Source organism: Adelges cooleyi, unplaced genomic scaffold, assembly GCF_023614345.1.
Source record: "Adelges cooleyi isolate 19-005CV unplaced genomic scaffold, UGA_ACOO_1.1 ACOO_flye_CR_arks_rails_tigmint_CR_PRNA_23, whole genome shotgun sequence".
NCBI lineage: Eukaryota > Metazoa > Arthropoda > Insecta > Hemiptera > Adelgidae > Adelges > Adelges cooleyi.
Window position 1 is genome coordinate 6,672,916 of NW_026095893.1, and position 14,208 is coordinate 6,687,123.

At 28.1% G+C, this 14,208-nt stretch overlaps 1 protein-coding gene across 1 annotated transcript in view; it reads left to right on the forward strand.

Annotated features, from left to right (window-relative positions):
• LOC126835863 (uncharacterized) overlaps nucleotides 1-14,208 on the forward strand; it is a 51,939-nt gene that overhangs the window by 29,866 nt on the left and 7,865 nt on the right. The window contains exons 3-4 of the mRNA XM_050568709.1: nucleotides 8,230-8,363; nucleotides 10,903-11,065. Coding sequence (XP_050424666.1) covers nucleotides 8,230-8,363; nucleotides 10,903-11,065 — 297 coding nt within the window. The remainder of the gene's footprint in view (nucleotides 1-8,229; nucleotides 8,364-10,902; nucleotides 11,066-14,208) is intronic.

Genomic DNA, 14,208 nt, shown 5'->3' on the forward strand with positions numbered 1-14,208 from the left:
TTTTTCATATCGTCAAAAAATATTCCTGTTAATTATGTTTGTATTTACTTGAATGATTTGTATTGTTTTTTAAATATTTTATTATACATTTGTAAATTCCATTTTATAAAACAATTATGTGTGGAGTTTTTTTTCGAATTTTATTGAACCCTTAATTTTAGTGATGATCCCCACAATTTGTTTGTTCATAATACTGAATTTGAAAAAAAAAAACTGTAAAAAAGTATGAAATGAATATAATGTAATCGTATTATCTCTAAAAGCAAAATTTTTTTTACCTAAACTAATTTCACCTAAAATGGTATTGCGTGTATTACTATTGTTTGAGTTAGGTAATAACAAAATTAATAAAAATACTTGATACATTTAGTCGACTTAACAAATTAAACATTTTACTGTAAAAAACCAATTACCAACACACTTAGGAATTAACAAAGTTACGATTGAGATAGTATACAAATTTGGACACATTTTAGTCATATATTATTTTTTATTCGCATTCTCTGTAGCTATAGCACAAACAGTTATTTTTCAAAGCAAAAATTCATAGCTGTATACAAAATATTATCTCGTGGACATCGATTGTTATACACACAAAAAAAAAAGAGTGTCGCAAGACATTAAAAGTATTGTTATTATAGCTAATAAACCTACTTCACAAAGAATCAGAAAACCATATTTTTTTTGTACTTTATTGTATTCCTTTACAAAATTTGTTACTATTTAAGCTTAAATGCTAAGAAACAGAAAAAAAGTTTGTCTGTAACATGCATATAATATCATATTTCACGCTAATTTTTTACCAAAACATAAAAAGGCAACTCTACCTGTATTACAGTTTATTACACACACACGCAATATTTAAAAAGAATATCTAAAGCTATTTTTTTAGCCCACTGTTGTACTTTTTTAGCCAAGAAAATAAATTACGCGTGGTGTGGTTACTGAAAACACCTCTCGTGTGCTGACTATACTATGTTTTCTCTTTGTTCCATCCTGTTTTTTGTGTACATAGCACGAAAAAAAATCTATAAAGTATGGTGCCAAACGATGCACAGCTATAACTCTACAAAAACAACCGACTTAGCAAAAAACTACCAACTCCTCTGGAAAAACATCCACGGATGAGACGGAGTAATCAACTGAAGCTGGCAAGGCAGCAAATTCGTAAAATTAGAATTCACCGAAAAATAAACCTACCCACAATATTTGTATGGTTTCTTGTCATTACTGATTCAAATTTATTTTTTTAATATATTACCATTTATGATTGGACGTTAACGAAGGTAGTTGAATTTTGTTGAAAACGAAAATTATTTAAAAACGTAATTGATAATATTATCAAAATATAAATGGAAGAATAACTGAGTAATCGAGTTATTTATTAAACATACTACTTATAAGTTATACTTAGGTATGTAAAATATTGTTGTTTCTTTTTCAAATTCACTGTTTGAAATATATTAAAACAATTATAATCAGTACGTAGGTACACGTTTTACTCATCACATAATTATGTAATATTACAATAACAGTATTATACAAGTGATTACTTAGTTCAGTTTACAATATATGTCTGAACCGATTCAAGACTGTCTAAAAAGAAACATGTAAAATAAAGTAATGTTTACATTAATTATAGTAACATTTTCAAAAGAAAATGTTTTATATATTTTACTGGCACTTCATAATAAATAGTTATATTATATTATGATAAAAATAAGATACATTTTTGTTATGTTATTCTATTTTAGTTATATCATCTTAAGACAACGGTAAAATTATATTTTATGGATATTGTCCGTATGGTGTGTACTATAAAATATATTCTAATAGACATTTGTTAACTTAATAACAATTTTTCTATGCAAAAGAAAGCTTTTTACCATTAATTTTAACCCAAAACTCCCTCCATCGAATGAAAAAACCAAAATGTTGTAAATCCACAAATACCTAATGCGTATTGCAGTTGTTATTGGGAAGAGAGTCTACAACTTTCATTGTTAAGCGCTCTTAAAGTTTTAAAATTATATGCTGGTGTAGCGATAAATGTGATATCAAACGCTTAAATATCAAAGGCTTTTCATAATGTATACATTATACTACGTTGCTTGCATTGCATACAAATTAAAATAGTGTAAACACAATATGCATATAACTTTCAAGTTTCACGAGAATTCATATAAGTTCAGAAGTTATAATTATAAATACTTGTTATTTTTACAAGCAAGTTAAAACACAAAATATCTTGACAAACGTTGTTTTCAAATTACAAAATAATAATTGTCACATCATATTAAAAAGGAGCTGTCAAGTCAACTTAAAAACAGTTCAGCCATAATCGGTCAATCATTTTAAATTTTTTCACTATGTTTTATTGATTTATTGATCATACCGACAAGATTGCAACTAAACTATTACTAAAAGTAAAATCAGTTCATTGTAAATAATTAAAATGCAGTATATAAATTAAACAATATATATATATATATATATATATATATATATATAACTTTTTTTATAAATTATAGACTAATTTATTAATAGGTATACAATCATACTGTAAAGATATAACTTTTGTAAAATGACTGTTAGAATACATTTAAATTGTAAAACCGTGAAAATGTTTTTAATCGTTTAAACATTATGTAATCAAATTGAAATATCCAGTGTTGTTTTATAATAGTATTTGTAATACAATTTTAAATTCAGTTCTCATCAAGAAGAATGAGACGAGCGTTATCCCCAAAAAAATCCACCTGAAATAAACAAACATAGTATATTAAATCAGACAATTATTAACCACATTTTTTTTTACTATTTTCAATTGGATAACAATTATATTGTCTATAAAATGAACTCTCTTAACAGGTTTAGAGTCGTGAATATTAAAAATATTATCTTAACAAAATTTAAATATTCAATTGTCGTTTCGTAGCAATTAGAGAAAAGTGACTTTTAGAAGATTGACTTTTTAAGTTGCAGTTAACATATAGAATATAATTTATGATGCTTGAAAATGGTTGTACTCTTATGTTATATTATAATTAATAATTACACAAAAAATAAATTGATAAACTTAAATTAATTTGTAGTGATAAGAAATGTATTTTCAATAAGATATATTAGTATTTCTTTATAATCACCAGCTTATAATTTTTTTTGTAATCTAATAAGTAATATTATAATCAGCTAATTTTCTTAACAGATAATAATAAGAAATTAGTTTTGAGTGTATTATTCTATTTTGTCATCCTTTAGCAACATCTACTATCAATTACTGCGAATTTTAACTTAGATGCATTATTTCTATAATATCGCTTTTATTTTTCTCGGTATATATTAATCTTCAGAATATTAAATTAAGTCCAAATTGGTTTCTAATTCAAATTTAAATGCTTTAATTGTTTCTATAGAAGATGTGTATATTTCATCAAATCGGACCCTAAATACACTGCGTACAAATTATAAACTAAAATTATGATATTATTTTTAACGCGGTGTAAATGTTTTCTATAACTTGATTTTCTATCTATCGGCCTTCTAAAAGACAACTTTTGAAAACTTGCTTTGTTACCATTTACGCGTTTTTCAATAATATGCTATTAAAAATTAGACCTTAGAAATTCTGAGAGTACTAACGACCTTCATATACATATTATAAATGCAAACTTGTATAAACCAGATATGTTTAATGACTCGTTAAGTTTGTCAAACACTATTTGGAATAAACGCAAACCTGGTGACCTAGTCATCGAAGCGGTGGCTACACGTGCAATTTCTATCGTGTACTTACTATACTTACAATGAAAAACAAACAAATTTTCATAGAAAAACAAAATAGCGCGGACGTCAAAACCACAATAATCCGAAAATCGGAGCTTGCGAGGTTTACTTTCCTAGAGTTTATAGAAGTTAAAAAAAATCGCAGTTGTGTACGCGTTGACACATTATTAATGCTTATTGTAATCGGTTTTAATGTATGCAAAATTATATATTGTAAAAGTAATAACTACAGTATGTACACCATTAAAAATACAAAATCAGTTCTGGAAGCTGTTTTTATTATGGCTAAGACATAAGTACTTTGTCATCAGAATAAATTGTTAAAACTAAAATAGCGGTAATACTCGAGCTGAATGAAATTACTTATAAGATTACAAGATAAGATGAGAAAAAAAATATGAAGAAATATATTTGGAACGGACTCGAATACAGGTGGTGGTTGCTCTCGCGAGCATAGAACTGAATAAGAAAACAAAAGAATGTTTGTAAAATATTAGAATGGCATTTGTTTAGCAAAAAAGGGAAAAAACGTTGAAACGGTCGTAAAAATATGACACACTGACGTATTCTAATGTCAAAAGAAGTTACTCCAGAATGCGAAACGTGTCACGTGTGTGGATTACAATTCACAATAAAGTGTATTCTAATGGAATATATGGAAAAACGAGGAGAGTCTAAGAGATATGAAAGACACACTATGTAACTGTTAGATCTGTTAGATTCTAACAGATTGAGAATCAAATAGAGTAATATCACAACAACCCCAAGTTTTTTTTTGTCCGAATAGCGAATCTTTATAGTAATATGTATTGATATATTATGAAATAGAAAAAATAGCTATTTTGGCACTAGATGTCTATGGAAATTTGTACAGTTTCTAGTGAAACGTTTAACAACGTCTCAAGCATTTTTGTATTAGGTAATGTACTTTTTACAAACAATTTATCAATATATCTAAAAAAAAATTAAAAGTAATAGCCAAATACGCCAACTCAGAGAAACATCAGATGTACCATAAATAGGTTTAAATTAATTATTATTCGACTATCTAAAAGAAAACCGAACAACGTTATAAGAATGTCAATAAAAAAATACACTACAACGGCGTTTATATAATCAAATAATATAAATCTGTTAAGAGGTTTCTACACCTACGTATTTTTGGTCGTAAACAACTTAGTCTACGTCAAACGTACTATTTCTAAAAATACTCCGATTTAAGTTTTGAAAAAGCATTTGAGTTCTTCATAACATTTTCAAGTCTATGGCTGTGACACAATTTAAAAATTATTTTCTGTTAATTAATTATTTCAGTTTAAAAAAGTTAAAAAATTCAGTTTTTTACACTGAAATAATAATTAACTAAAAATAATTTTTAAATAGTGCCACAGCCTTTGCCTTGAAAATGTTATGAAAAATTCAAATATTTTTTCGAAACTTAAATCGAAGAATTCTTAGGATCAGTACGTTTGAAGTAGTTACATGTATTTTTGTAAAAAAAGAGATCCTATAGACGTTATACAAGTTGGGAAAAAAACATTTTTCAAAATAGATACTTCTTTCTTATGGTAGTAGGTATGTTTAAAATTTTTAGCTTAATGTTAAGTTTTATCGAAAAATTACCTATACAATGCGCCTTAATAAATGCTAGTGTAGAGGCTCCTTAATAAATTCTTTTTTTTCTAAAATAGTCTTAAATGGGTTGATCAACATGTTTAAATAAAATGAGAAGGAGTTACAGCCATACGATCGTATCTCAAGAAGTTGTGTTATGTTTATTAACAGAGTAAATTTATAATAATGTATCTAAACAAAATACTAGTCTGCTAAAAGTTGGAAAATGTGAGATCAGAGATTCTGTATTTTGTCTTAATGGAAAGCAAATTATAATCCTTAAGTTTATGCTTAATACTTTTTTGTAGCCTTGAAATATACAAATTAAATAAGATCACAATAAAAATTTTACTTACCCCATCCGCCATATCCGCCCCATCTGCCCCATCCGCCCCATCCGCCCCAACCTAAAAAAATAATTAAAAATAAATGTATTACTGCAACATAAAATGTATAAACATACATTTTATGAATACTATAGATAGCAACACGAATTGTGAAAATAATTAAAATTCAAAAAGTATTTACCCCACGGTCCTACAGCCCAGACATATTCAGCCGTTTCCATATCGCTTCCGTTTGCTGAAGTCTTATTGACGATTTTGCCATTGAATAACGTGTTGTCATTGTGTAGCTTAGAAGAATCACTTATTTCAGTCACGTGTGGCGAAATCAAACGCTTCCTGGACAAAATTATATTTTCGTTGTTCTCATCCAGAGGAAGTGTTAAAACCAAATCGAAGTAGAATAGAACACAAACCATTAATGCAAAAACCTAAGTAAAAAACAATTTTATAAAAACAACATTATACATTTTTATTGATACAGTTACAATTATTTAAACAAATTATCGGCTGTAACGTTATACCTTCATTTGGATTAGTCTTAGAGTATCCGTGCGTGTGTGTAATTGCATTCATTGAAATAAATTGAAGTGGTTATCCGAGATTTCAACGGGTTTTATATGTGCTTGTAGATTTTTTCCATTAAGAGTGCGTCACATTATTATGTCTTGTCTTTGTCTGTCACACGTTGTTTGTACACAAACCACCTACCGCACTTTTCCACAGTAGTATAACTTACTGTGGTTAGGTTTAGGACAAAATCACGTATTAATACAAGTACAAAACTTAAAGACGGCCACTCGATTGAGGACAATTTTCGAAATCTTTATTTTTTAGATAATTATTGAATAATAGCTTAAACAATGTTGAGTATGTTTTTTCATGCAACTATATATTAGGAGAATGAGAAGTATGAAATTTAATCCTTTTGGGAATATAGATCAAGCCATCCTTTCCAGGGTTTCTAATATGCGTTCATGCCTAAATTTTATGAGTAGGTCATCTAGATAACTCCATTTCGCAGTTTCTATAACTTTTGCGTGTGATAGACAAAGACAACACATTTTACTACGACGTAGCGTAGCCCTCCTAAGCTAATGTAGTCGTTAACCTTGATTTTCCAAATAATATTACTTTATCATACTTGAATAGGTTTTCATTTATGTCTTAATAGGATTTATTTTTATCGAAGTTCTAAAAATACTTTGTTTCAGTGTGTAATCCATTAAGGTTGTCGCAACATTATAAGTGCATTACTAATTTGCTATTTTGATGGAATCGTCCTTAAACTTTTAACTATGTAATTAAATTTAATTACCTACTTCATTAAACTCCCTATATATGTGGCGTATTTTAATTATTATATTGATTTAATGCGAACAAGTCGTTAGTCAAAATCACTTGTGAAAATTAATCAAACAAATATAAAAAGATTAAAAAAATTTAATGACAAGCCATGAATCTATTAACTAATTTATAGCTAAAGCTTAAACATTGAAACATGAATATGTTTCAGCAGTTTCTCTTATCTCTCAGGTTTCTCCACAAGTTTTTTAACTGACTAAAATTAAATAGTGTCGTCATTACGTTTATGACGATTTTCACGGGATTGGCCCCCAGGCTAAAATATATTCATGTTAATATTTAAATGTTTTACAATTTTTTAAATAAATACCACAGTTTACTCAAAGATTTAAAAAAAAATCAATAGCATTCAGGCACTATAGTATAATTTATTTTATGATTTTTTTTTATTTTACAAATTTAAACTCTATTGCGCTCTCGCTCAGATTTTGTATTTATAAATTGGTAACAAATAATGTGTTTATTATAATAAATTTGTCGTTTTTCTATAATACTCTAATATTTTCTATTTTTTTTAACAATAATTTTTTTTATCAATGTTATGACTTAAAAGTTTCTGATCCCTTTACATATGACCGGTTTTCTGAGTAATATAAATGTGATTAATTATTATAACAGTAATTGCTTTAAAGCTAAAAATCAGTCATTGTTAATATATTGTAGACAGTAATAAAAATATGCAACACCTAATATGAACAGAAAATATAAACTTTGACGAGATATAATCAAATTAGACAAAGTTACAACTTATAAATAATTATGTTTTTATAAACGCTATTATGGTTAAAAATACATTATCATTATTTTTTTTTATTGATATAAATCATTGCTATACATTACAATATAAATTACAAAGTTAACGTTTTGATTAATTTACCCCATTAAGCATGCTTGTGGCGCGGTAAATGATTTTAAGTAATAACTTTTATTATTTTAAGTGTGAGAATCATAGACCTGACTGAATTTTGGTAGGGCGTTAAAATAAACCGAAATATTATCAGTGAAAATTGTATCAGCCACCGATATTATGGTTTTGTAATTAAAATTATAAATTATTACTGTAAACACGAATGTAGTAAATCATACAATAATGAACAATTTAAATTTATGTGTGTTTTAGCCAGTGGATCTCCGAGAGGAACACTCAATAAAGATCCACAGAGGAGTTCGTCGCCTTATAAAAATACACAGTACAATGTGCAAAAACAAACTTTTCCAGATGAGTCGAGAAGAGCTAGTAGTAGTGTAAGTCAAGTAAGTAAACACTATTAATTATGTTTTAACAATAATGTTTACTGTAAATAACTTTTTCCGGGCGGTTCTGGTAGGTTTAGTTAGATAGAAGGAAGTGTGGGGTGGGCCGTGAGTGTAATGAAAAAGTAAAAAGCGGTAGGACCAGTGGAAGTGGGGAGAAGTCAGGGAATGTAAACATAGGTTGGTTGAACGATTTTTTTAAATAAAGTAGAGGGGAAAATGTCAGAAGAGTGGAGGAAGAGCTTTGTAGTAATTATATTTAAAGACAAGGGAGAATTACAAGAATGTGGCGATCATAGAAGAATAAAATCGATGAGTCAGATTTGATGAGTGATTGGGATTTGGGGAAAGATTATAGAAAAAAGAATTAGAAGTGAGACATTAATATCTAAAGATTAATTTAATATTTAATTAGTTTAGATTAATGCCAGGGAAATTGTCGACGGAACTGGTGCTTTGTGTGGGACAGCTTGTGGAAAAGTATAGAGAGAAAAGAATCAAGCTACGTCTAGTTTTTATAGATTGAGTGAAGGCGTACATATGACAAGGTTAGGCTCGATGGCGCATTATGTTAGCAGAAGATATACATTTGTTAGAAGAAAATCAGGAAGAAGTTAATAATAGGCTCGAATGAGAATAGCACTTAAACGAAAGGAACTAAGGATTAGTAGAAGTAAAACAAAAGAATATATAGAGTATAAATTTAAAATAATGGGACAAGAGGTTGACGGGACAAAGCAAGCAAGTAATGATAATATAAGCGGTGACGTACGTGACAAGGTTGAGAGTTTAAAGTAATTAGAATCTTTTGTGCAAAATAACAGTGGTTTTGATGAGGATATGAAACATAGGATTAAGTGTGGCTACATCAAGTGGAGTAGAGCGTCAGCCATCAGGTGTTATATGTGATAAGCAAATTTCAATTAGATTTCAAGGTGAAATCTAAGTTTTCAAGAGTGTGGCAAGAGTCAAGACTGACTATTTTGTATGCAATTTTTATACAATATACATTTGTATTCTCAATATACATTGTATATTAAGAGTATAGTTTATTAAAAAAATAATGTTTCGAAATAAATTAAAGCTTTTACCAGATTTATTTTTATAATTCATAAGACTTACTAATTAAATTACATTTTTGATTTTATGACTTAAAATTGTAATTTTATTTTCTATTGCTTATGAATTATAATAATATTAATAATGATAAATGTACAAACATGATTAGTTATTATTCTATTTAGTTTTAATAGGATTTGCTCAAACGCTATGCCTGGGTTTAAAACTACTATTGAAAAAAAAAACCAAATAACGATTGTATATTTTCCTGGTTGTTGTGCCACATTCCATATTATATATGTACATAGAGTATTGTTCCCATTTACAAAGTAATCAATTCTGAAAAGGATATATTATGGTATACGGTTAAACAGTCGTATATAGTCCACGTTGCCATTCACCAATGCTGCTATCATACCGTATAGGTACGGATCTGTCTTTAAATAGAATTTATTAATTTGCTTTTAATATGATGTCAATTAAGATTTCATCAGTACACTCAGCTTCTTTAAAGTATAGATAACGGACTAACATTTTAATTATATATTCTTTTTGATTTAGTTAATCCCGCCGATGTATCGTCATTATTTTATTAACTATTATAATACGAATGAAATACTATAAGTCATTATACAACAATAAATAAATAAATTCTCGTAGGTACTTATGACCGGTAGTAGACCCTGTTTGGACCTAATTCGGTGGCAGAAATTACAGCATTTTTAGTTTGTACCGCTGAAGAGCCAAACACTGTCACCTCACTCGGCCGCTCATCTTCTTCAATTATGTATTCAGTTATTTATTAAGACAATATGGACTGAACCCTTTGGAAGCCCTTAGTATTAACAAATAAACATTATCTTGTATGAAATTAAAATATATCAAAACTTGAACATAAACTTTTAGAAAAAATAATATTAAATATATTTAAAATTATAGTTAAAAACGCACAAATTTAATTATAGCTAAACCTGCTAATAGTTTTTATCGGGAAAATATCTGTTTAAATGGCAATTAATGATGAATTATTTTTAATCTGTTATATTTGCTTGACTAGCCATACATAAAAAAAAACCATCGTTAAAATAATTAGGAAGGCCACCTTCAACACTAAAGGATTATTTTTAATTGACTTTAATTTGACCTTTAAATCATTAGAAATAATCTACATTATAAAAATATTTTTATTTAAATACATAATAAAATTATTATATTATTATTATTATTAATAACATTAATTTGGAATAAGCAAAATAATTACATCAAGTTATATATACATATTTTTCTTATAACTACTAAGTTATATCAAATTACTAATATATACGTGTGCATTTCAGCTTAATTTTTAATTTAAGCCTTCGTAACTTTTAGTATTTCTTATTTTACTTATTGGTTTTTTAATAGTAAAAAGAAAATTAAAAAAAAAAAACGTTTTACTTTATACTATCATTCATCTGTATTGCGTTATTATCATTTGCAGGTTTCCGGCGATGAGAGAAAACGTTTATGTGATCATATCAAGCCTTCTGACAGTGGTCTTACTCTTTATGGGTCATTGACTTACCAACTGAACCACGCTAACATGGAGTCCACGGGTATATTCGATTATATTGTCAAAGCTTTGGGTATTATCCATAGAACAGGTAAGGATTACATAATATTATAATATGCACATTTGCATGAAGTTCGGTGTATCTGTAGCATTTCTGTCATTAACGAAGAATTCTGTACATAAAAAATATCATGTTTATTTTGAAATCATAAATGTATTCTATTAGTACTAACAATATGAAACTAATCTTGTACAAATATACAATTAAAATGCAAAATGTCGTTAGTAAATACCGTTTAAGGTGAAATTATACTATTAATAGATTCATAATTATTTATTGTTATAGTTACTAGACTTCCTACTAACTATAATTTAAAAAATATATAATTAAATATTTCAAAAGAGTGGGGAATATTATTTTTTTAATTATAAGTAAATTTTTTAACAATTCTCAGCATTCAAAAAATGTTTTACATTAGTTCCTTGTTTGTCTTGTTGCATATATTAGCTTACACATGATATAGGATGGGCACTGCTTTTAAGTAGAATAACTTAAAAAGAAAAAGAGGTGAAACTTTGAAAGTGTCATCGTCAAACTACGACAATACTTTTGTTTTTATTTTCAGTTATCGAATACACATTGAAAGTTTCTAGTATTTCTATAATGACAAATCTTCATGCATCAGACTATTCGCTTTAGACCAACCGGCTTTTTAGTACTAAATTCGATTGAAAGATTTTTTGTTAAAAGATAAACAGTTTCTTAGTTCAAATAAAAAAACTGTATAAAATTGAAGCCATGTCCTATTATTACAAAGTAAATTAATACATTTTTTTTTGACATGGGATCTTAAACTTGTTAAATGTGTATAAAAATAAAACAAAGTGTTTATCTTTATTGACCAAAGAGTATACACCAAAATGGCCAATGTCTAAAATGGCTTAAGTCAAAATATAGTGGTGACGTCCAAATGTCTTATTTCCGTTTGTTTAATGTTTTATGTAAACATTTAAGCAGAACGGCTGAAGTAGCATCGGAATGGTGTAGTTTGTATGTTATAACTTATAAACATAAGTAACTTGTCATCGGATACTTCTCGGTTTAATCCTTGACAATATAATAATTTAGTTCAACAGTGTAGTTCATTGTACCAAATAAAAAAAAAAAAAAATCATAATGCGGTTGTTTGAAGTGTTTTGCTTATCATCAACGTAAAATATGTTTTTATTCTCAAAATAAGCTCCGGGCTTAAAATAAAAACTTGAAGTTTTCTTTGTTTTCCATTGACAAAGTTGATGACTAGTAATTATTTTTGAAAATATCTAAGTACTCTCATGAAGAATGGCGAAACCCATAAAATGCAGTGTTTTCAATCTCCGTTTTGAAATTTCGTAAGATAATTGCTTCTTATGGCATGTACCGGGTCGGACACGAAAGAGTAAAACAGTCTTCAAGTGTTTTTTAAGTGACAGTATACCGACTTGAAACATTAAGGAACTGATTTAAAATTTCCCTCTTTTTCGCTATATCTCAAGTAGGTATTATTATTATCTTTTTGTCCTCTTTTCAAGTTATTTCTTTTTCATGTCAAATTCATTTCTATGGTTGCGCATTCCCGTCACGTTCACTACAACAGGTCTTGCTGTCGTTCACCACTGGAACCACCTGGAGTCACGTATGCGAACTTTGCAAAATGCTAAAATGAAATTCGGTCAAGTCGTTATTCGTGTCCATACCTTTAATTTATTTGCTTTGGATTACCACCATCGTCATATTCGCTCGTTATTTAATTAGAAACTCTGATTCAGTTGTTGGTTGCTGTGATTGTTTTCCATTGTTATGCCAAACGCAGTTTAATTAATTATTTGTTGAGGTCAGTCTGTTGACTTAAATTATAACAACCCATCATACAAACCTGTGTAAACGATATAACGGGCAAAGAGTAATAAAATAAATAGTTATAATGGCTATAAATTTGCAACACATGGTGCTATCAAGTGGGAACATAAAAATGTATACCTAGTGTTGAGGTGAGCGTGTAAAATTTAAAAACTAATACTCAATTCTTAAAATATTTACCGAAGAAATGACGTATATTTGGATCATTTAACAAATTCGGGTTTTTTCTGTTCTACGTCAATCTTGTCTACATGCCTCAATTTTACGACACGAAAAAAATGTCCAATTACTTTGACCTTTTGTTGGCAACTTTAACACAAAGCTTTCCAAATATTTGCCTGTAAGCAAACTGAAAATAATTCCAACATGTTTTTTTCATTCCCCTGTTGTCCGACCTCATGGTTTCCAAGTTTTTGTATAACCAAAATAAGCAATATGCAATGCAGTAAGATTTATCTATCACTGCGGTTTCATCGTTTTGCATTCATTTTCCCGGTTGAAATTTGATGAGTATTTTTCCATTGCTTCTCTCACCACGCATGATGGGATTCTCTGGACAAGATCTTAATTTCATCAAAGTTGGCAAGTCAAGAAGGCCACAGCATCAACTAGTGATACATCAATTAAAAAGAAGGCCAGTTTTTGAGAAAAAATGACATTTTATTGTTCAGTGAAATGGAAAAATGGTTTGCTGGAATAAAACGATTTTTAAATATATATGATTTTTCGTTCACCGGTAATTTCATAACGATTTGTCAAAAGAAAATAAAGGAAAAAATAACACCGACCAAATCGTTTGTCTTCCGGTCATGTATCATAGTTATTTCTATTTTATATGTTAGATTATACTGTAGAGGTATGTTTAAACAGTTGTCAAATGGTTTTATCCTATATTTTTCATGTATACGAATCTACTTAATTCTTAATATCTTGATATTAAGAACAATGTTGACAATTAAGCCTAAGCCTCAGTATCCTTTGAGTTAGGGTTGGGTTGAGTGAGTAGGGCACATACATAGTTTACACCATAGGGATTTTAGACCTTATCGTGGCAGTTGTTTTGGAGTCTACTTATTTGTCAAAACTTAAACTGATTAGAAAAAAGAAATTATCAGTGAACAAGAACTTAATAACGTTGTTTGAAAAACAATTAGGAAAAAGCAACATTTGTTTTATTATTACAAGTTGTCTTTAAAATACTACAAGTCATAAAACTTTTAAATTATTTAAAGTTATAGTTAAGTAAGTGTAAAAATACGATAATTTTCCGTATTTTTTTTTAATGAATTTTCACCTCTTTTTTTTTTCTATCCGTTTTTATTGAGAACTCAGTT